Raw genomic sequence first — 24,273 nt, forward strand, 5'->3', positions numbered from 1 at the left:
GAGAGAGAGAGAGAGAGAGAGAGAGAGAGAGAGAGAGAGCACACTCTGTAGAACAGCAGTGAGAATCCAATGAAGTCATCCCTCATAAATCTTAGAGTGGGTGAATTCAGTTTGATTTCTTGACATTTTTCCAGCAATGCTTAGCAGCCAAGGGGACAATAGCAGTGCAATCCAATGGTGGTGTTTACCCAGGGGTAAAGATTAGCAAGTCAGGAATAGCAGAAGGTCATCTACACTAGGCTGTTAAATCATCAAAGGGACACACCATGGAGCCGGGACTGGGCTTAAAAGCAAGCGGAGCCCAAACTGGGGCTCTAGACTGGGAGAAGAGGAGAGAGTCAGTTCAGGGAAGGTCAAGATTGGCATAAAGTTCAGATGTAGCTTGAGTGTCTCTTCCCTTCTCTCCTCAACCCATGAAAATGACTTTGTGTTTACTTTGTATTTTTTAAAATTTGTCTGAATTCATGTTGTTTCCCTTTCAAATGATGTAAGCTCATTGAATCCAGGGACTTTAGGGGGAGTAATTAGTCATTTTATTAATCATCCTGGCCGTAATTAATAAAAGGGGTGAGTGATACTGTCGAGCTCAGGGACTTTAATTTCTGGCTGGGCCAGACGCTGCATTAGGCACTGAGGGTACACAGTAGCCATTTTAATATAGTAATTGAATTGCATTGAGATTGTGGTCAGAGAGTGAATTTTAAGTTCAGGTCCCAGATGGTGTTGTGATTCTTTAAGAAGGTGAAGTTTCCAGAGTCAGAATGAAATTACATGTAAAAAGGAGTTTTTTGGGCTTGAGAGATTGTAGAGTTTGCCATCATGAATACTGAACTCTTCAAAGAAGATGACAACACAAAGAAGGACCATAAGCTAGATCCTAAAGATGCTGAGAAAATTGGGCTAGAAGCCAGGAAATCAGCAAATGACAGCAAATAAGGATGGTCAGAAAAGGAGTGTAAGTAAATTGCAGGAACTTCAAAAAGTAAAGCTTATAATAATTCACAATGAGACAGTGCTTTAAAGTTTATAAAGAATTTTCTTAACAACTGTATTAAATGCTAGAGTAGAGTGGAGGAAGTGTTAGACTTTGATTCATGCTGTCTAAATCAACATCCCAACCCTGCCCACTTTGGACCAGTCCCATCATGTCTTTTGGTCTCTCCTCCACTGTAAAAACGGGATGCTTAGCCTAGGTTATCTTAAAGGGCACTGGCACTCATCATCAATGAGCTCCTGAGAGTGGCATAGCTTGATTAGGGACCCTCATCTCTGGACTCCAGGTCCTTCACCTCATTGGCTGTAAGTTTTGAGGTGGGTAGAGAAATAACCTGCAAGCGAGAGGATGGCCAGTGTTTCTGACCCTGTCAGTTGGAGTTGTTTGAGTGGCTTGACCCATAGAGCAGTCATACATGATTTCATGTTAATGTAGGAGGATTTGGCAGTCTTTAGGGATCTGTGCTATGGAAGATCTGGTTAGACTGCGAAATCTAACAGATATTTCTCTTTGCGATCTTTGTCTCTTGATTTCATCTCCTTGGTAGATCCTCCTCCAGATTTCTGTGACTCTGCTCTCTCTTGGTTCTCCTGCTGCTTCTCTGATCATTCCTTCTCTCTCTCCTTTTTGAGTTCTTCATTCAAGTTGTACCCCAGGACTTTGTCCTGGTCCCTCTTCTCTTTCCATACTATTTCCTTTGGTGATGTCAGCTTGTATGGATTCAGTGACCATCTCTATGCTAATGATTTTCAGATTTATTTATCCAGCCTGTCTCCAACTGTTCAGTAGACATCTTGAACTGGTACCTTATAGTCATCTACTGTAGTGAGCTCAGCAGGACCCAAATGGAATTTATTATCTTTTACCTCAAGTTTATCTAACTTTCTTATTGCTTCTGATAACCTCATCATCCTCCCAGTCTCTTAGGCTTGCAACCTAGCTTTCAGATTTGCCTCCTTCATCTTATCTCCCTAGCCTATCTATTTCCAATGCTTCTCAATACTGCTTTTGCAGCAGCTCTTACGTGTGCCCTCTTCGCTCTTCTAGTGTAGCAGCCTTCTGGTTGACCTCTCTGCCACATTTCCCCACTCCATCCATCCAGTTATCAAAGTACAGAACTGACTGTGTTACTCCCTTATTCAGTTAAGTTCAGTAGCTACCTGTTGCCTCTTCTGTTTGACTTTTAAAGATCTTCCTAACTTGTTCAGTTTTGCCCCAAAGTTCAGAGCAGTGGATGGAATTACAAAGAGAAAAAATGTAGTCCTGATGTAAAGGAAAACTTCCTAAAAATTTACTATCAAAAAGTCCATTGGGAGGTAGTGAGCTTCCCCTTTTCAGAGGTCTTTATACTATGTTTGGATAGTATGTTTGGATAGGCTTAGGTGGTCTTGTTGAAGGGATTCTTTTTCAAATATGGATTGGGTTAGATAGCCTCTGAAATTCTTCCTAACTGGAAAATGTAGGAGATTCTGGAGAGAGTAAAAGAAAAGATACATCCATCGTTGGTAGAGGGTATATGTAGTATCTTCAGGAGAAAGCCAAGTTTCACTTAAATCTAGGAAGTATAATAATAATGACAGTAATTGTTATTACTTGTATGTCAGTTTGGTGTGACAAGAAAATTTAAATTAGATCTACTCTTGTTGCTGAATGTTATTCCCTCTCCTTTGCTTTATTTTTCTGACCCATATCCAGTTTTCCTTTTTGTCCCTATAATCATGGAGAAGAGACCAGAAAACTTGGCCCATGTATTCTCTTCAAGTCCAGAATATGGGTGTTTCATAGAAATACTTGATTGAAAGCTAATAAAAAACAACGTGCACTTTTGCGTTAGAGGGATACTTTATTGCTGTCTCTTTTTAAGTCATTCAGTCTTGGGTGAATTTTCATGGATGCATTAAAGTGAGACCAGATAAGAAAAAGAATTCCACAAATACTTACCACGCCTTATTCCAGATGTAAAGTTCACGTCATCTCCGCGTCTTGCAGTACAATAATGCATGCAGATATTAACAATAATCTCAATCTCTTAAAAAGCACAAATCTGGCACTTATTAGCCTAATTCACAATCACTCCAATTGCAGGTTCTACACATGAATATGATATCACGAGGGAATGTGAAATCCTCTAATTAAACATGATTTAAAAAGCAGCAGAAAATTGAGATGTTGAGAGTTACAGTGAATGAGAGTCAAGGATTCACTGCTTGAAGAACTGGGAGACATGCATATTTGTTACAGTTTTGTGGAGAGACCATCTTTATTCACTTAGGTTATGCCTGTTAATGGGCTTTTGATGTACATCCCTGTTCCTGTGTCACCTTTTGAGAAGCTTAGGACTTCTAAGTCCACTGTTTGCCATTGAAAGCTCTTCATAACCTTACCACTTCCCTCCCTTTCAGTCTTCCTACACTTTCCTCCCCTCCATGCAGTTTCGGATCTAGCTCACCTCGCCAGCTTCCTGCTGGTACACCAGCACACCCATTTGCACTGGGCTGTCCATTCTTTCAGCCTTCAGCTCCTTCACCTCCACCATTCACATGCCTCCTTCTGTAGGAGGCATTTCTTAGGACTTGAGCTGCTAGTACCTTTCCCTCGGAGATTTCCTTCCCTCTACCCTGCACATATGTCGTGCCTACCTTGGAATTTATGATTCAGTTCCTTGAGAGCAGTGTCTGTTTCTGCTTTTCATTGTATCTTCAGCACTTAGCACTGAGCGTTGCCACGTAGTAAGTGCTGAATAAATACTTATTTATGGACTGGTTGTGTTCCTGGAAACTGAAAAAGAACTGAAGTAGAGGAGAGCAGTGGCTGTTTCACTTCTGCCTCAGTGTCCCTCTTGACAGTGTACCTCCTGACATGGTCAGCACTTATGTTTGTTTCCCCAACCCCCCAAAAAATGACAACTTCTAAAGTTAGAGGTCTTCAGTTCAAGTCCAAGCTCAGCCTTTTCCTAGCTGTGAGAACTGGACTGTTTATTCCTCACTTGTAAAATGTGGAGGTTGAACTAAATATCTAAGGCCCCTTCCAGCTTGAAAGCTTTGATGTAGGCTCCTATGAAGGAAAAAATTCACTGTCCTTAGTTGTCTGTGGAGGTGGAAGGAGAAAAGCCATGAGGCCAAAAATTATTCATTTTCCTTCTGTGTCCTCAGAAGCTTACCTCCTTCCATGAACTCATGAGTTGTCCATACCTCTGTATATTGGTAGATAACATTTTCCCGTGGTTGCATACTAGAACACATGAAGGCGCTTCTTCTGTCCACTGCACTTTCTTGAAGTAAATTCATTTTACTTCCATTGGGAAACCATCAAATAGTAGATCTCTAGGAATGTAGTGCATTTTGGCAGCATGGACTTTGCCTGGAACTGAGTCCTGCCGTAGCAATGTCTCCTGATCCTTGGAATCCAGGTACCACCTTTACAGCTTTAGAAGGGCAGCTGCCACCACTGGCAAGAGTGCCACATTTTTTGTGTGCTTTATCGTTCACAAAGCACCAAGATCAAGGTCATCTTCTTTCATCTATTTGTGTATATAGTGGAGGAGATGGTGATTTAAGCCAAGTGACCTACTGGAACAACCAGAAAGCTAAGGTTTTCATTTTTTTTACTCTTGTAAAATGTTAACTTTTCAATATGTAGAAAGTTGAGGCATAATGCTTAAGATTTTAGTTGTTATTTAACTCTTAGAAAATGTGGACCTAAAACATCAGAAATTGAATGGTGGGAAGGAGTAACTGATAGATTTGGCTTCTTCTTTGGGATCTTTCAGAATGAGATTGGCAGATTTTGCTAGACACCGCTAAAACGTTCACAAAGTCCAGATGTGGAATTATTTTCACAATATGCTATGAGCAGAATATTCATGACCACAGCAACAACAAATTACTGCAAGCTCCTTCCTCCTGAAAAAGGTACGCACCTTGAAGGGAGAGAGTATTTTCCTTTTATCTTTGTATCCCCCAACTTCAGCTCCCTGCTTTACTCCAACGCCTTCACATCCCGGTTACCTTCTGAATGCTCTCCTAATTGAACAATGATCTTTTGAAAATAAGAGCCTAGATTTGAATGTAGTAGCTGGACCAATGTGATACTGCACTGTTATAGGAATTTCACTTTAAGGCCTTGAAGCATTTTCATATGAAATGTCCCCAGACAGGAGGGTAGTTTCTGAGCAGGACAGCAAAAAAATAGCAACATGGAGGAGGGGATGTTTTGTCTTAGCTCTTTGAAGGATGGCCAGGACTCCAAAAGGTGGCAGTTGAACTGGGTATATTCCAGAGTTAGGAAATGACTCGAGCATGAGAAATGGGAATCTATAGACTGGGGGGAGCATAGAGTAAAGCTGGTAAGCACGTGGGTTAGAAAAGTGTAGAGTACCTTGAATAGTAGGCTAAACAATTTGATCTAGGATGTATTTTCTAGACAGTAGGAAGTCATTGACAGGTTGTGAGTAGAATAGGGGTGACATGTTGATATGGGCTCAGCCATAACAAAGCTTAATCCAGCCCAAACATGAAGTCTGAACTCAAGAAGATGGAACCTGGAGATGGGTCAGAATGAGGACCTTTACTAGTATGAAAGAGAAATTTCAAGAGAAGTTCACATGGAGTGAGGGCCTAGGAGTATTTTGCAAAGGTTGGAAGTAAAATAAAGAGGCCTCAAATCAGTGACTTCTGCTAAGGACATTGTAAAACCCCTTGTTGTCAGGATCTGCTTTTATGTTGTCTTTCTGTTCTCAGCACCCATGTATATAGTACATATAGAGCCTTGCATATAGTAAACTTACTCCATTTGAACAGAGTGTAGATTACTGTATACACTTAAGTCTTTGCTAGCTTTCAAGTCAGGCTACAGACTTTTATTAAGCACTTGCTAAGAGCCAAGCACTATGTGCAAGAGACACAAAGAAATGCAAAAAAAAAAGTCCCTGAAAAACTCGTTCTGGGAGACACCATGAAAATAACAAGGTACATGAAAGATATAGCTGGGGACCCTATATCCCAAAGTCTTTAAATAATACCAGCCCTAAAAAAGTCTGTTTGAGGGTAAAGATGTAATCCTTGATCCCTAAACAGCAAACAGCCAAGGACTTCCTCCCATTGCTCCTCAAAATGGCTAGTTCAGAAAGAAACCTTCTTCCTGGCAATAGTTAGAGAAGTCCAGCCTTTTCTCATGAGAACCAAGAAGTATGGGCAAAGGGACTAGGTACAGGAGAGAAGGGAAGAAAGCAGCAATAATATACCCATTGACATCAGAGAAGAGATCCAGGAATAGAACGAAGGCACTTCTGCATTCTGAGTAGCATTTGGGAGTGGAAGAATAGCCACCTAATATTGTACAGTCCGTGAAAAGTATAGGATGTTTTGTCTTTGTGGGTATACTGGAGTGCCCAATGGATAGTGTGGAGAAGATGGTAGTGAGAGTCTGAGCCTCACTACTCTGCCAGCTTCAGGCAAACCATAAGCATTTGTTAAGCCCCTACTAGGACCAGGCGCTGTGCTAGGTCCAGGAAACGACAAATAAAATGAAGGAGACAATCTCTGCCTTAAGGGAGCTTTTCATGGATGTGAGGTGAAGTAGGTTGGTTCAGGATGTTCTGACAGAACAATACCAAGCAGTTAAATTAAAGGTCGTTTGGGAGGAAGAGTGCTAGGGACTTGGGAGGAGACAGTAAAATCAGTAGACTGGGAAGAAAGTAGTACTTGAAGGAAGTGAGAGACTGTGAGACAGGGGTGAGAAGGTCATGTGGTCCTAGCATGGTCAGTGGCCAGCTCAAAGGTTTCTTGATATGTGGAACAGAGAGAAGATCAGTTTGGTTGAATCATAGAATATGGGCACACTGGAAAGATAGATTGGGGCCAGTTTATAAAAGACTTTTTAAGAACTAAAAATGAGGAATTTATATTTGATCCTAGAAACAATTGGGAACCATTGGATTTAGTGGGGTAGTAGAGCAAGAGGTATATCTGGATTTAGGGAAAATTGCTTTAGCAGCTGTGTGGAGGATGGACTGGAATGGTGAGGCAATTGAGGCAGGAAGACCAATTAGAAGGTCCTTGCAAAAAGCTGTGGGAGGAGTTGGACTCAAGACATGGGGTTAGAAGTGGTGAGATTGAGCTACTGCTTGGAGATGTGAGTTGAGGCAGAGCAAGGAGTGGAGGAAAACTTTGAGGTTATCAGTCTTATAAATTAGGAGAATGAAAAGTTGTACATGAGATGTATTGGGAGAAAGGGGTCCAGCACTGACCTTTGGAGAGCATTGTGGGTTAGAGGGCTTGCTATGACTGAGAAGGAACAATTACACAGGGAGGAGGAGAATAAGGAAAGAGTGGTTTTAGGAAAAGCAAGAGAGAAGGAAGTATCCTGAATACGAGGGTGGTCAAAAATGGCAAATGCATCATGGAGATCAAGATGGATATGGACAGAGAAAAGGACCATTGGAGCTGGTGGGCGAGATTTTGTTGATAACTTTGAAGGGAGAACAGTTCCAGTTCAAAATAGGCAAAAAAAGGCCTCTAACCCTTTGTGGGGGAGAGGATGGAGGTTTAGGAGCCACTGGTCCTTCACTAGTTACTTAGGATGTCCAAATGGAAATATTATTCAACTTTTGTGGGGAGTGATAGACCGGGAAAGACTTCCAGAAACGCAATGCAGTGACTTTGGAGTCTGAAGATCTGGGTTTGAATCTTCTCTCTGCCACTTATTACAGGTGTGACTTTGGACAGAGCATTAAAAGTTCCTTACAGTTCTGTCTATGGGCTTGGAATCCACTAAACACAGTTATTTAGTGACAAGATAATGGGTTCATCCATTTTATTGTACTCCATCTCAATTGAAGTCACTGCAGTGTCACAGCATTTTTATAAATGGAAGGGAACTTAAAGACCTACCTAGTCTAGACCCTGACTTTATGGATAAGAAAGCCTGCAGGAAGCCTTCTGTGGTCCTCCTGAACCTCAGTGCCTTCCCTCCATGACTTATCTGCACTACATCCTCTGTGTATCTGGTTACACATACTTGTTTGCATGTTGTCTCATCCATTAGACTGTGAGCTCCTTGAGAGCAGGGACGGTTTTATTGTCGTTACTGTGGGGTTTTCTCCTTGCTCTTTGTTTTTGTCTTTCTTTGCATCCCCAGTGCTTAACAAAGTGTATGGAAAATAGTGGGCACTTAATTCTGGTTGACTTGATCCAGACAGGCTAACTGATTGTAGCAGCAAGCACCCTGGAGTCCCTAGGGTGGCTGCTCACACAGGTTCTTCGATCTGCTTTGATAAAGGAAGGCAACTCAAAATGGGTTAACAAGCTTACTTTAATCAGTCAGACTTATATCATTTACCTTGTTCAGGGAAAAAGGTCAGCACCCCGGACTTCAAAGCATACAGACAGAATTATCAAGACAGAAACAGATCAAGTAGACAGATTTCCAAACTGTCCAACCATTACATCCATACCCAGTCAACATCTGGGTTTTCAAAGCCGGGGGACTCTCAACAACGGCTTCCCAGAATTCACATCAAATCACAGAACACTTCTCAAAGTGAGTCCCAAAACAAAGCTACACATCAGGGCTTATAGAGCCTCCTCCTGGCTCAGAAAATGTAACAACCTTATTGACTCACTGGCCAATCAAGAAGTATTTACTGAAAAACAAGCCTCCCACCCAAGGCTTCAGGTGCACTTTAGTCTAGGGGCAGGGAAGATCTTCCAAATTTGCATTCCCATTACACTGATGTCCAGAATGGTCATTCTGTCATTAAGAAAAGGTTAAATTATCATCAGTGTGTTCTATTTAAGAAGGCAGAGAATCATATAGTGGACTTTTAAAGATTTGCTTTATGGATAAAAATTAAAATGGGTATGGCACTCAATCAGTTAATGCTCAGCAATCTGTAAAAGCCAAAACTCATGACAGGATCCTGATTTGTGAGAGTAAGCAAGGTGTGGAAATAGCACTGGACCTGGACTCAGGAAAAACTGCCTTTGAATTCTGTCTCAGGTATTACACGTGTAATCCTAGCCGAGTCACTGGACCTTTCTGTACCTCAGTTTTCTTATTTGTTCAATGAAGGGATTGGACTTGGTGGCTTCTGGAACCCCTTCCAGATGGAAACTAATGATCCTAGGATCCTGTTTGGGGAATTGAAAGGACTTCAGCAGCTCTTCATTTTATGGAAGAATCTGAGGCACAGAGAATGGAAATGCACAGTCACATGGGTAGCTCCACAGAAACAGGATTTGAATCCAAAGCCTCTGATTCCAAATCTGTTATTCTTCCTAGTAGACCATTCAGTCTCTCGCCTCTGATGGAGTTGCAGATGACTGACTGCATTTACTGGATGCTCTTTCACTCCTTGTATTCATCTTTTGTCATTTCAAAAGGTGTTTTTATATTAGCTGTGATTACTATTGAGAACAATACACTGTACCTTAAAGATGCTTTAGCAAAAACTGAGAAACAAAAAAAAAGTTTGTTTTCTGGTATTTGGAGAAATCCATCAGGATAACATCTCAACTACAGCAAGATTGAATCCTGTATTTTGATGCATATATATATATGTATGTGTGTATATATAATGCATATGTGTATATGTTTATATACATCAAAATAAAATATATAAACACCATATATAGATATAGATAGATAAATAATTTTAGTGTGATACTTGACATTCTAAATTATTTAGCCAAGGTCAGTCTTCCTTACACCATTTTCCAGTTATCTTTGACACCATCACTGTTGCAGATCTCATGGATCTGGGGGAAAAATTGCCATAGTAGAAGACAATATTAATGTAATTGTGCATTTCCATTCTTTAATAATTTAAATAATTAATAATTTAGAGACAAAGAGTAAAGACGTAAGCAAAGGCTAATTTGGGAAAGGAATCAAAGGGATTTAGGAAGTCTTAGAAGAAAAACCCAAGGTCTTTGGTAGAGACTGGGAAAAAACTTCTAGTATGTCAGTACATTCTATTGAAAGACAGAGGGACGAGGCAGCCAGGTGGCTCAGAGAGTAAGAGCACTGGCTCCAGTGTCAGGATGACCTGGAGATCAAATCCTGGGCTCAGACACTTAGCACCCACCCAGAAACACCTGGCCGTGTAGCCTTGAGCAAGTTACTTAACCCCAATTGCTTAGGGGTGGCCAAGTGGCTCAGTGAGTAAGAGCACTGGCTCCAGTGTCGGGATGACCTGGATCCAATCCGGCCTCAGATACTCAGCACCACACCCAGAAATAACTGGCCGTGTAACCTTGAGCAAGTTACTTAACCCCGATTGCTTAAAAAAAAAAGACAGAGGACACTGAATTTGGAATAGTTCTGTCACATATACCATGAAGGGCTCTTCATGAACATTCTGCATGGACTATTTGAAACTTTGCTTCCATAGAGACAAATTAGACTTTGGGGCTCCTAGATCAGAAGTCATTAGAGACTACATATATATATATATACATACATACATATGTTTGTGTGTGTATATGTATATATACACGCTTTCCAATCTCCAAAACTTAGCTAGTTATATGACCCTCATCTGTCATATGATAATTATGACAGTCATATGCCATAATGTGATCATATTTTGAGCTATAAAGGACATTGGAAGTCATGGAGTCCAGGGGTCAACAATCTATAAATATACATTTATTTATTGCCTACTAAGTGGCAGGCACCATACTTAGCACTAAGGATACAGATAAGGAAAAAAAGACCATCCTTGCCCTCAAGGAACTGACTCTGTACTGGAGGAAGACAATACAGTACAGAAAGGGGTACCCAGCTGCAGGAGAGGTTTGCCGTGATGTTTAGGGAGTAAAAACCACACAGAGCCACTGGGGGGAAATGAAGAGTTGACTGGAAATTCTGAGGGTTCTATAAGGGATGCTTTGTGAAGAGCTTTTTACTCTGCCTTCCCATCCTCCGATGGGGGTTGAGTCTGACAAGCCACTGAGGGGACTGAGGAGGTGCTGAGTACCAGAGATGAAGTAATCTCCATGATAAAAATGCTGGTGTTGAATTTATCCTGAAGGAAGCATGTTAGTGGAGTCAAAAACAAATGGAGCATTTTTGATGTCATCACACATAGAGTAAGAAGCTGACTTGGGCCTTGAGCCCAGGTCCTCCTGGATTCAAGTCCAATTCTCTGTCCTCTGTGCGACTACTTCTCTGGCCAGAACCTTCGTTTTACTGATGAGGAAATTGAGACTGTGACAAAGGTAGAATTGTCATGCAGATCCTCTGAGTCAAAATCTAGCACTGTATTAAACATCTCTTGTTATTAGAACTGTTAGTGAACTTTTAGAATTTAATCATGAAGGGTCACTGTAAGAAACTCTTTTGGAAAATCTTGGTAAAGTTGATGTTAAGGAGACAAGGTCTCACTTTTCCCTGGCTGACTGAGTTATAGTTAACTCCCCCACCCCACCCCAATATTTTTTTCTAAACCAGGTGGGAGTGGGGAGGAATTTGGTAATTTTATCATTTATGCTGTACATTTCATTTGCATTTTGGTATTATACAGCCTAGAACATTTTAATAAAAATAAATTAATAATTTTATCGACTACAGTAAATTTGTGTATCAGAAAAAAAAATCATTCAGTTTTACATTAAAAGTATACAAAGTAAGGGGTGACTAGGTGGTGCAGTGAATAGAACACCAACCCTTCAGTCAGGAGGACCTCAGTTCAAATGTAGCCTCAGACACTCAACACTTATAGCCGTGTGACCTTAAGTGATGGGCAAGTAACTTAACCCCAATTGCCCTGCCTTCCCCCTCCCAAAAGCAAAAAAAAAGGAGTATACAAAGTGTCCCCAAAGTCTTAGCTATTAAAGTTAAAAACTGTGCTCATACTTTTGGGATACCCTTGATTTTTTTTTTTGCAATATGAAACACATTTTTGAATGTAGCCAAAAGTGAGGATTTGTTTTGCTTGATCATTCATATATGTTACATGAATTTTATTTTTCTTTTAAATTGGAAGTGGGGTGGGGGATTACATGGGTGGGAGAAAAAAAATCAATGCTCCGTATTTGGACAAAATAAAATTTAAGTGTATGTTACATCACTCCATCTCTCTACATAGTAATTAAAAAAGAAGAGTCTAAATCGATATGTATGGGAAGGAAAAAATGTGATAAATTTTACCTTTGACCTCATTTTATACCTGTTTCTAATTTAAATTTTATTTTTTCTGGGTAAAAAAATTCATAATATAACTTTCATTGTTTGATTTTGGCATTGATACTTTACATATAAATGTTTAATGCTTACAGCTCCATTTTCAACTTCCACATATGCTAAGTACATAATACACAGTGTCGCAAAAGTCTTGGTTCTTAATTTGGGGGGGGAGGGGGAAAAGGGTATCATTTTCTCTATATACCAGAAAACACTGTGCTAACTGCCTGGAAGAGATAATACAGATTAAAGATCTGGCACTGCCCTCAGGAAGCTTACAGTCTAGGGTAGTATATCAGGAAGTTCTGATAAAATGAACACAATTGCATTTTATATTACTTTTTTTTAAATCCTATATCTAAGACATTTAATAAAGTCTTGACCCCAAGTAGGATGTTAAACCTTTTGGCTAACATGTTAAATCTTGACAAAACTAAATGCATCTTAGTCTGTCCCTGACTTTGACAGTATTTCAGAAGTTCTACTTACTTTTCACGTGAAAAGCTACCTTTGAACAATCTAATATTTCAGACTCAAACACCCTTTTCTTCCCAAAGACACTTTTTAGCCATATTTTCCTGGACAAATTTATTTCTAAAACAATTCAAGGAAAATTCACCTTTTCACTCATTTTTTCCTTTCCTCTATTGTACCTTTTGTGGTATGTCAAAAGGAAGCAAGGCAACATAAAGTCTCATTCCTTTTTTTTCTTTTTTATAAGATAGAATCATTTAAGAGATCCCCTTCAGAAATTCATCTGGTATTGTCTGCTAAAGCCTTGAATGAAATCTGAAAATTTGGAAAAATGAAATCTATAACTTTTTAGGTGAATAGGATTTTTAAAAATTCAGTACATTTTCTGGATCCCTGCATAGCAATTATGTTGTGTCCATTTTTAATAAAAACCAGTATCACCTATTCCAGTCCCACCCCTGACAAATAAGGATTTCTCTTTTGAGCGATACTTTTTATTTTCAAAAGACAATCCCGTTTGCATAATTAAAGATCCATCTGACAACTGACAGAAATAACTAAGACCAAAAGTCATCCCCCAATAGAGAAGTGACCAGCAAAGGACATGAACCAACAATTCTCAAAAGAACAATTACAAACTCTTAGTAACCATGTGAAATAAGGGTTCAAATTTCTATTAATAAACGTAAGAGCTTACTTCACACCCCAAAATGTACAAAGTGACAAAATATGGGTCCATTTTAGAGGAAGTGTAGAAAGACTAGCATTGTTGGTAGAAATGAGAATTTAGTACAACCATTGTAGGAAGCAATTTGGAATAATTTAATTTAAAATTAAATGAGATAATATTTACAAAGCGTTTTGCAAACTTCAAAGTTCTCTATAAATATAAGCTAAAAAAATAAGTGGCTAAAATATGCATACCTTTTAACACAAAAATTCTATGGCTATGTTCATATCCCAAGGAGGTCATTGACAAAAAGGAAGCCCCCATCTATGCCAGGATGTTGTTTTTTATGTGTGGTAATGAAGAACTGGAAAGGAAGTAGATACTTATCAATTAGGAAATAACTAAATAAATTGTGGTAAATGAGTTTAAGGGAATATTACTGTGATGACTTCAGAGAAGCTTATAAAGTCTTAGATGAACTGATGCACAATGAAGTAAGCAGTGCCAAGAAAACAGTGAAGACCAGAGGTGTCAAACTGAGTACCCACAGAACTCCTGAGAGTGGGCCAGAAGCAAATTAAAATTTAATTGGAAAATGTTTAACAAAATAAAGTAAAAATATGGTGCAACATAATGTAAATTATCTAAGTCAGTACACAGTCCTTTGGATTTGAGTTTGACACCCTAGCTATAGAAAATAACTACATCAGTGCAAATGAGAAAAAATAATCACAGGGCTGTCTGAGAGGGATATTATCAAAGTATATGGAATTAAATTGGCCTCAAAGGAGAAATGTAGGAATATATCTTTCCCTGCTCCTTTTCAGAGGTGAGGAACTCCACAGGTATGCCACACTGCACTCATAGCATCAAATTTTTTTAATGTATTGGCTGACTTTATTTTTCTTTTCTTTTATTTTAAATGTGCTATTGTAAGACTTGACTCTCCGAAAGGTGATATGGGGGAAATTGAGACAATGTATAAACCAAAGTTTCAATGAAATTGATTAAAAATAAATCTGTGCAATATAGACATGGCCAGCACTTTTAGGCCTTTGTTAAGACTAGTCATCTCTATAAAGATTAGCTTTGTTAAAGCTGTGATGAGTTTTGATCTGTACCTACTGTGAAATGAAGGTCCCTCATCAAGCTATGAATAACATATTAGAACAATTTCTTATTCATTCTCTTGGATTTTTTACAATTAAATAAGTTAACAAAAAAAACCCTCTTACCTCCAAACACCATGTTAAATCATTTAAATTTAATTTTCAGCTATAAATCTGACTGTACAGAACTCATATTGTTTTTTTTAAACAATCTCAGCTTAACAGTAGAAGCACAGTGGGATAAATAGAAAATTATATGCAATTTTGAACTATTGATATTAATTTTTTATCTTGATTAAATAGTTTAGCCTACTGATATTAAAAAAAGCCCTATGTTAACATTCTAGAGAGGGGGAAAAATAATGACAGTTGGTTAGACTTCAGCTAAAGCTTGAAATATTTTCTTTTTAAAAAAATTTACTGCACATTGAAATTATATCACCATTACACAGGTAATCTGATGGTCTTGAGTGGTCTCTTTTTCTCCTTATTTCTCAGTAATCTAAAAGAGAACATGTGTCTTCTCATCATATCTCTCTTTAGATTGGGGGCAAGATGTGGTAGCTGTCATTCCTCATGCTTGGTGGATTTGCCCCTCTTTCAAATGCTCTCATAGTATCTCCTGGCTTTTGTAATGAATGTGTCCCTGTAGCCAAGTGAATTGACCTCATCACCACTATTTCAATCTTGCTTTGTGTGAAAAGCATCAGTGCCTTGACATACTGACTCTCTACACATTTTTTCCCTTTCTTTCAGGAAATTGTTTTCTTACTTCAGGGGCAGGGTCTCTTGTCAGTGTCCTCAGATTATCCTTAAAATCTTGAAGTTTGTTAAAAGGTTGTAGGAAACAATGGTTGTTATGCTGTAATTTTTCTTACATAAAAAAAATCAAGTTCTCTGGTTGACTTTTACCATCTGCTCTATAATGTGGATTAAATGCTGTCTTACAATCATAAAAGAGGAACAAATTCTATTTATCCATATATGGTTGAGAAATTGTTGCAATGGGTTTATGTAACATATTGAACATGACTGTAAAATAGAACTCCCTATTCATCCCTGCTACCAGAAAGCTAAGCTGGTAGATTCCTTGACTTCCCCAGTTCTAAGCCATAGAAGGACTGAAGCCAATTTGGTCCCTTCTACAGACATGGTGTATGCAAGTGACCACGCTGTGGTTTGACACCAATATGGTTAGCCCCCAAAAGCTTAGCAGGCTGTCCTAAGAAGGGATGAACTAAGTTGCTCACTCAGATTGAAGAGAGAACAAGTCAAAACTTCTGGGTAGACCAGAAATGAGATGGGGTCTGTGAATGACCAATGTAACTCCAACCTGGGCAAGATAGGAAGATCCAATCTCAAAACAACAATAATAAGCTAATAATAACAATAATAATAATAAAGCAATTTTATGTGTATAGTCATAGTGTAGTTGTACTTCAGATTGAGGATATAGCCAAGCCAGTAGACCAGGCTACAGATAGCCTCTGTGATCAAAGAAATGTGCATGGGGGAAAAAACATAGCTCTCAATGTTATTATTTTTTACATTGTATTTGATGGAATCTAAGGTTATGGAAACCAGTGCAAAAGTAATTTATTTGAAAGAGGTCTGAATGCAGAAATCTAATAGAGGAAAATATTTTAGAATAAGGTTCCTCAGTGAGTGCAGCGGCTACATTTCCCTCAGCACCACATGGACTGGATCAAAGCATCTTATGACTTGGAACAGTGCAGCCAAATCATTATGTATTGATTGGAATCCTGCAGAAGGATTAACCCCTTAGCATTCATAAGAAAATTTTCTGTAACCCTTGATTTGAGTAGTTTGAAAATTTGAACCTTCTTCCCAGTCTAAAAAGGCTAATAGTCCTCCCTGACCCACTGGTATTTCTCAGTTCTTTAATCGCACATTTGCCCATTGTATTGAATTCTGCATTGGAAAACATTTAGTGATGCCATTTGAGTATATGAAAGCCCCATGAGCATGCGGGAGAAGAAAGCAGCTTAATAATACGCTGTGTAGAAAACCTAGTGTTAGGATATCAAAATTAAATAGGGATTTCTTGAAGTTTTTGATTATTATATAAATTACAACATTTTCAGTTCTTGATATTTTAAGAATCTACAGAGTTGTAAATGGACAGCTTTTCATCTGAATGAGGTTTAACTGAGAGTGTGTAATGTTAATAAATTTCTCCTAAAAAAAATTACCTACCGTGGCATTGAAAAAGCTGTCAGCTTATTTTTGTATCAAGGTGTACAGCCTTACATTTTGCTATGTACCTTTTTATACAACTTCACTGTACCATTTTTGAATAAAATAAAAATCGTAAGTAGGGGGAAGAATATTTTAAAGTTTAAAAAAAAACAGTAGCATGACTTCTATCATATGTTTGGTCCATTGTGTCTTTGCTGACTGAAATAGTGTAGAGAAATGTTACATTTTTTTTTCCTTGTCTTGGCTTCTTTCAGTTTATCCCATGAAGATCACCCCCATAGCCACCCACTCTACGGACATGGCGTATGCAAGTGGCCAGGCTGTGAAGCAGTGTGTGAAGATTTCCAATCATTTCTAAAGTAAGAATGATTTTAGTCATTATCTACCTTTTACATAAGCATGCCCTCTCATTTTCTATGCTCTCCTTCATGAAAATGAATTTCAATAGAAGACAGAACCTCCTTACCCCCACCCCACCCAAGAGAATGCAAGCTCATGAGGAAAAACCAGTGTTTGTCAGACTACATCAGAAGTCAGTATATTCTAGTGGGAAGAGGAAAGAGCTAAAAGTTAGGAGTCCTGAGTTTTAATATTGGCTCTGAATCTAATTAACTACCAGATCCTGGACAAGTTAGTTAAATTCTCTGCATTAATTTCTTCATGTGTTAAATTCATGTGGGGAACTAGACAGCCCCTGTAATTCCAGTTGTAACATTTCATTCTAAGGTAATTTTTCCCTTTTTTTATTATGCATCCATAATGAACTCATATAATCAGAACTTACATAATTTAGAAAAAGAATAAAAGCAGTAGCAATTTTTGTTTGTCCTTATATAAAACACAATCAAAATATTCCTTCACTTTGATACAATTAATTGACAGAATTTTGGCCAAAGATTTTATCTTTATATGTCAATTTTTTTTTTCTTTTTTACAAAATATGAAGAAGAATCTTTGGCATGAAATGCCCTCAGCCTCAATCTTTTTTTGCACAATTCATATTGAATTGACTGAAGTGTTCTAAAACATTACTTTCCCCTTTTTATGAGAATTGTAGTAAATTTCAGTAATTAACTTTTGAGATATGTTTAATTTCTCTAAGCTATAGTTGAATCCCATCAGTGCTGTCTCGTACAAGCATTAACTAGAAACATTGGCTCATATTCTTTTCAGTTCCAAAATGTGTTTAAATGAATCATTCAACATAGACTAACACACACACATACACACACACCCCTTAAACACAACACTACACAAAGTCATTCCTTATCCCCCCAACTACTAGATTCCTTTCATCCTACATAATTTGTTTTTCATTTCTTCTGTACCCATTTATACATGTACATATTTTCTCCTTGATAGAATTAAGCTCCTTGAGGACAGGTATTAATCCTATTTTTCTTCAAATCTCAAGAATGATACTGGGTGTCTAGTGCTTAATAATTATTTTTATTAATTTATTCATTCAGTGTTCAGTGCTAATAGGCTATGGTTGAATATGACTTGATCTCGGATTTCTTCCACTGCTATTCTGTACTGTCGTAGAGATCCTTCATTGCCTCTGATTCTGAGCTCCTCACATTTCACTAGACTGATCTACCTACAGCTGATCCTCCATCTCTGGGGCTATACTGAGAAGCTTTTCCAGTCAAGTGGATGGATAACCTGTTAGCACTAGCATCCCACTGGCAAAACCATATTGAACAGATTCACCACCATGACCCTAGGGGCTTCAGAGTAGGACTCTAGTGTTCTGCTTCAGACAGAAAGCTTTGAGTCCAGATTCTGATACCCAACTGCTGTCTGAGTCTGGCTAAGTCACCTAACCTCTCAGTGTTCTAGGCGGCTCTTTATAACTATTGTATTGTACGGTAGGTGCCACATTTCATTGGCAGATGAAGTTTTCTTACCCTGGAGTGTTTCTTTGTGAGTGAAATCACAGGTCGGATTCAATCCATACAAATAAAGGCCAAGTACCAGTCAGTCTTTTCTTTCATTTAGAGATGATGTCCTCTCCCTTCTTAGGATCATAGAGGGAGCAAATAGCTAGTTAACATAACTTAATATTTATAATGTAAAGCTTATGCCTAGTCTCCATTTTAGTGGACTTCAAAATTTTAATAAAGACACCCTTCAATATTTCCAACATTACCTATGAGTAATTTTGTTGAATAAAGTTTTTGCCTAATTAATGCTGGGGCATTTTGTGGGGTTTTTGTTTGTTCATTTGTTTTGGTTTGGTCCAGTCTTGTGATTTCACTTATGAAGGAAACTTGCCATGAGGAAATGTCCTCGACCGATATAAATCAACATATGTTCTTCCTTTTAATTTTAAAAGAGTCATCTGCCTTACTTTGAAGCTAAATAATGACCCCAGGGCCACACAGAGAGAAAGTCAAAGGCCTGACTTGAACTCAGGTCTTCCTGATTCCGAGGTCAGTTTACTCTGCTCTGCCATGAAGCCTTTCACTTCTTTATACTTTATTAATATGCTGTAAAGGAGTCAGTGTTGCGTGTGCAATTCTGTTTTCTTTTCAGATTAAGCACCTAAAGTACATTTTTTGTTTTTATAAAAGTAGTCATTTGCCCAGTTGAACCTGGGCTATGAAAGTTCCACTTTCTTTTTTGGTGATTAATCAAACCAAAATGAATGTTCATATTTCATTATTAGGAGTCCTTAGATCCCTTTAGCAGCCTGGCAAAGCTTTTGGACCCCTTCTCAGAATCGTGTTTTAATACCTAAAATAAAACACATACATCACAAAGAAATCAATCATATGGAAAGTTAACAATTTTTTTTAATTCGCAGACCTTAGGTTAAGAATCCTTATTTTAACAGTTGCATAGATGAATTCATGATTAGATATTATACTCAGTACCAGTTGTCTCTGTTTTATAGCTCCTCAGGGTTTACAAAGTTCTTTCCTCCCAGCAATCCTGTGACCTAGGTGGTTTCATTATTGTTGGCCTTATTTTACCACTGAGAAAACAGAGGCCCATAGTGGCTCCCTGGCTTGCTCATTTTGGAAGTGTACAAACTGGAATTCAAACCCAAGGCTTCTAAATATAAAACCAGAACTTCTTAAGCATGAAACAATGACACGAGATATTCCTGCATATTCATATTAATAACTCTGATAATGTTTTAAATTGAAGAATGGTCCAGTCATTTGATTCTGTTTAATATCCTTAGTTTTATAAAGTTGCTTATAATAGAATATTTTTGGTTTGAGTCTTTGGTTTGAGTTGTTTTTTTCCCCTTTATTCATCTAATTGTATTCTTATAAAATGGAAAACTTTGGCAAAGATCAGTCTTGAATTCCTGAATTTTCTCCAGGTTGTATTACTAGGAGGTTGTGAGACTTTAATCACAGCAAGTTCTTGCCTTTATATAAAAGTTTCCACCTTTTTTTTTTGTTAATGACCAATCCACACCCATAATGTACTTTACAAGATTTTTGTGTTTTAAAAAGGATATCTTCCTCATCATCCTTGAATATGGGAATTTTCTGAGGAGAATGGGACCACTTTTCCCTTTTACCTTTTCTGATGGTCCAGGGGTAGGGAACCTGCAACCTCCAGGTTGCATGTGGCCCTCTATGTCCTTAAGTGCTGCACTTTGACAGAATACAGACTTCACAGAACAAATCTGTGAAATTTGGACTCAGTCAAAAGGCCTCACCCCAAGGACCTAGAAGGCCATATGTGGCCTTGAGACCACAGGTTCAATTAGGCCTTAACGATGTCAGTATGCTATGCCCATCTTATTTGCTAGGTGGCCTGGTGCTCAAGGAATTCTTCAGTGGTAACCAACATAAACTATCAGAGAAAGATTTCTGATACCACATTCTGCTTTGAAGCCCACATGGGGAACATCACAGTTGATGCTAAACATCCTGCCAGGGTGAACACAGTAGCCACCTGCCGAGGTGTTTTTTTAGGTTTCTTTGTTTAAGAAGGGATTGCTCTAGGGGTACCCAGGATGTGATGAGCATTGTACTAGAAGTTATCTGAAGGCCTAGAAATACTCATTCATAATTTGTCCTAAAAAGCCTAAGTTTAATTGGCTCCAACCCATGGGCAGAAGGAATCCCCGTTATATATCCCACAAGTGGTAGTCCAACCTCTGCCCAAAGACTCCGGGGAGGGGGATCCCACTGCCTTTTTAGGCAACCATTTTGGATAGCTCTGATTATTAGGAAGTTTCTTCTGGCTTCAAGCCAAAATTGCCCTCTTTGTAACTTCTGAATTGCTTCTGGATCTTCCACAAGACAGCCCTTCAAATACTTGAAGACAGGTGTCATGTCTGCCTAGAGTCTTCTGGTCTCCAGTCTAAAAATCCCAAATTCCTGTGTCCAGAACTCCTTAAGGCCCTTCGCCATCTCGTTTGCCCTCCTCTGAACATTCTCTAGCTTATCAGATTTCCTTCTTCAACTAAGGTGTCCAGAATTCAGTGCAAGACAGAAAAAGACTGATGAAGGCCAAGTACAGGAAGACCATCACCTCTTTATCCTCTCTTAATGCAGCCCCAGGTCACATTCTCCTCTTGAGCTGGCAAATCACACTGTGGTCTCAGTGAGCTTGTCCTGCACTCAAACTGCCAGATCTTTTTCATTGCTGCTTAATCTGGTGTCTCCAGTCATGTCCTTGTGAAGATAATTTTTTTTGCACCCTACTGAAATAATTTACATTTATTCTTATTGAATTTCATTTTGTTAAAATTATCCCCTTAATGATCGCTTTTAGAGCCTGTCATACTGTGTGTGTTAGCTATCTCCCACCTTTGAATTGAGTAAGAAAGCCATTGATGCCTTTAGCCAAGCCATTGATCCCAATGATTTCAAACATTGGCCTGGCCTTTATGACTCATTACTCCAGTAGAATATAAACTGAAGTATAGGGAATGTCTTGTTTTTTTGTCTTTATATTCCCCAGCAGGATGCACAGTGACTGGCATTTGGGGTGGGGTAGAGAATGCCAGGCATGATTTTCACTGGTATACTGAACTCTGGGAGGAAACACTCTTCGTTAAGCCACACGTGCAACTGCTCTACTCTTTAGTCTTAAAGACTTGAGTGCTGGGGGTGGCCAGGTGGTTCAGTGAGTAAGAGCGTGGGCCCCAGAGTCGGGAAACCTGGGATCGAATCCGGGCTCAGATACTTAGCACCACACCCAGAAATAACGGGCCGTGTAAACTTGAGCAAGTTACTTAACCCCAATTGCTTTAAAAAAAAAAAAAAGTCTTGAGTGCCACTCAAGAATTTATATAACTTGCCCAGGATCGCACAGCCAGTGTGTGTCAGAAGCAGTTCTTGAATCCAGGTCTTTCGACTACATGGCCAACTTGCCAGCCATACCATGGTCAGGGGACACAATGGTCTTTAATAATTATTTGTTAAACCAAATAAAGTATATTTTTCTTTTTAACTCATTGACTTATAAAATGAACTTATTTCCACTTCCCTTTGCCACACCCACATTTCCTGACCCTGAGTTCTTACTTTCTGGAAGACAGCACATTTTTATTTTCTTAGCTATTTAAACCTTGCCTTTCTCTACCCTCTAAAAGCAAAAACAGAGTCCTCCCCCCCCCCATTTTCCAGGAAAGAACCATTTAAGAAGCAGAAAAACTATCCTTAGACTCTTAGATGTCAGAGTAATGGGTATTATTCATCAAGTATAATGTTGAAGTTTTTTGGCTATTTGTTAAAAATATGTTTAGTGCAAAATCTCACCATTGATTATATAAAGTCTAAATGATTAGCTTTGGAAGGTATGAAATCTGAGTTTGTTAAGCCTTTGCTTTTCTCATTTGTATTTCATCCCAGGTGCTGTTAAAACCTCATACTTATTCATATATGTATATACATACATATGCACATGTGTACATGTGTTACGTGTGTATGTAGATTGTGTATCTACATACGTGCATGTGTGTATACATACTATTTATATATTGGGCAGTTAGGCGCCAAAGTGGATAGAGTTCTAGGCCTGGAATCAGGAAGACTCAAATCTGGCTTCAGATACTTCCTAGCTGTGTGACCCTAGGCAAGTCACTTGATGCTGTTTGCCTCAGTTTCCTCATCTGTAAAATGAACTGGAGAAGGAAATGGCAAACCTCTCCAGTATCTTTGCCAAGAAACTCCAAATGGGGTCACAGAGTCAGACATGACTGAAATAACTGAATACCAACAACATGGTTTTTCAGTTATTTGTGGGCCACAAGTGAGATGATCTACCAGAGAAATCGTAGATAAGTCACGGTTTCCATTTTTTGAGCAGGCTCAAGTTCTACACTACCATTTTAATTTTCAGTCTGAGTAGCAAAGTGATTTGGCTTGGTAGCTCTTCTCCAAGCTTACTACCACTCTTGCCAATAAAATGGAGTTGTTAAAGTGACCCTCGGTAAGTTATTTAGAATGAAAGTCTCTGCCAGTAAAATGCCACCATTAAAAAGGAGGAGGGGAGAGAGGAAGCAGGGGAAGAAAACAGTATTCCCAGGTCTAAAAATATGGTTCATTTTTCCCCTCCTGAGGAAGAAATATCAACTGTTGGTAAATCAAAAACAGAGCTTTGACACTCTTCTGTGATCACTCTGTAGTGTTTGTTCCTAAGGTGAGGTACACCACAGGGCCCTTGATTTCAAAGATAAATACTGTACAAATAACAATCCTGCTTGTCTTTCACTCACTCACAGCCAACAGGGGGACGCTCATCAGAACCAGCACATAACACAGTCTAGCGTGCACACAATCTCCCTATTTCTGTTCAAAACAAGTCGCATTTTAATGTGTGTGTGTTTTTAAATCTGTCAACCATGCTTTATCATGTGATGGTTGTATCAGTTAGACTAAACTGCTATCAGCAGGTGCCTCTGCTAACTTTCATGAAACAGTTGTGTCCTGCATTGCATGGAATACTCCGTTAGCATAAAAATAAAAACAAGTCCACTGGCATCACTGTTGCATAAAGAACTTTAGCCATATTCCCTTCCTGTTTCCTGTTCTCAAACTGAACTTCCTGCCCATCTCCCCAATATCAAAGAGAACCTAAAATATCAGAAACATTGATGCTTTTAGGCTTAATTTTTTTTTTTGGAAGAATGCACAACCAACTGCTATGGGTGAGAATATATTTGGAGACCTGTATGTGTAATGTTTTTCGGTTTTAACATATAGAGTGAGATAGGACTCAGGTCTCACTTCCCATTAATATCAAGTGTTATTCAGTAAAATGTATGTTTTCTCTAGTTTTCCTATGGAGAAAAAATGAAATACATTTTACACTAAGAAATGAAAAGTGTTCCTCTTAGAAATTCCATCTTTTATGAGGAATGGGGAAATTTGAGCCATTTCTAATGGAAAAATAGAGCTGGGATTATATCCATGTTTGAACACAAAATCCATATATTGTAGTTTGGCTACTTAATTACTCATTTTGTCTTCATATGTCCAATTTTTATATTGAAGCATATTCACCTGTAAGATTTTCATCCTCTAATAGGGGACAGCTGAATAAACCCTGATAAAAGACCATTTGCCCCTTTAGAGAGAGGGAGAAAAAGAGAAAAAGAGAGAGAGAGAGAGAGAGAGAGAGAGAGAGAGAGAGAGAGAGAGAGA

At 38.6% G+C, this 24,273-nt stretch overlaps 1 protein-coding gene across 12 annotated transcripts in view; it reads left to right on the forward strand.

The window, feature by feature from the left end:
• Window positions 1-24,273, forward strand: part of FOXP1 (forkhead box P1) — a 689,298-nt gene that overhangs the window by 610,542 nt on the left and 54,483 nt on the right. For all 12 annotated transcript variants that reach the window (XM_069084104.1, XM_069084103.1, XM_069084105.1 and 9 more), the window contains one exon: window positions 16,906-17,010. In XM_069084104.1, coding sequence (XP_068940205.1) covers window positions 16,906-17,010 — 105 coding nt within the window. The remainder of the gene's footprint in view (window positions 1-16,905; window positions 17,011-24,273) is intronic.

The sequence above is a fragment of the Petaurus breviceps genome, unplaced genomic scaffold, assembly GCF_028583685.1.
Source record: "Petaurus breviceps papuanus isolate PSGF00001 unplaced genomic scaffold, PetGlider_PUasm1.0 174, whole genome shotgun sequence".
Taxonomy (NCBI): domain Eukaryota; kingdom Metazoa; phylum Chordata; class Mammalia; order Diprotodontia; family Petauridae; genus Petaurus; species Petaurus breviceps.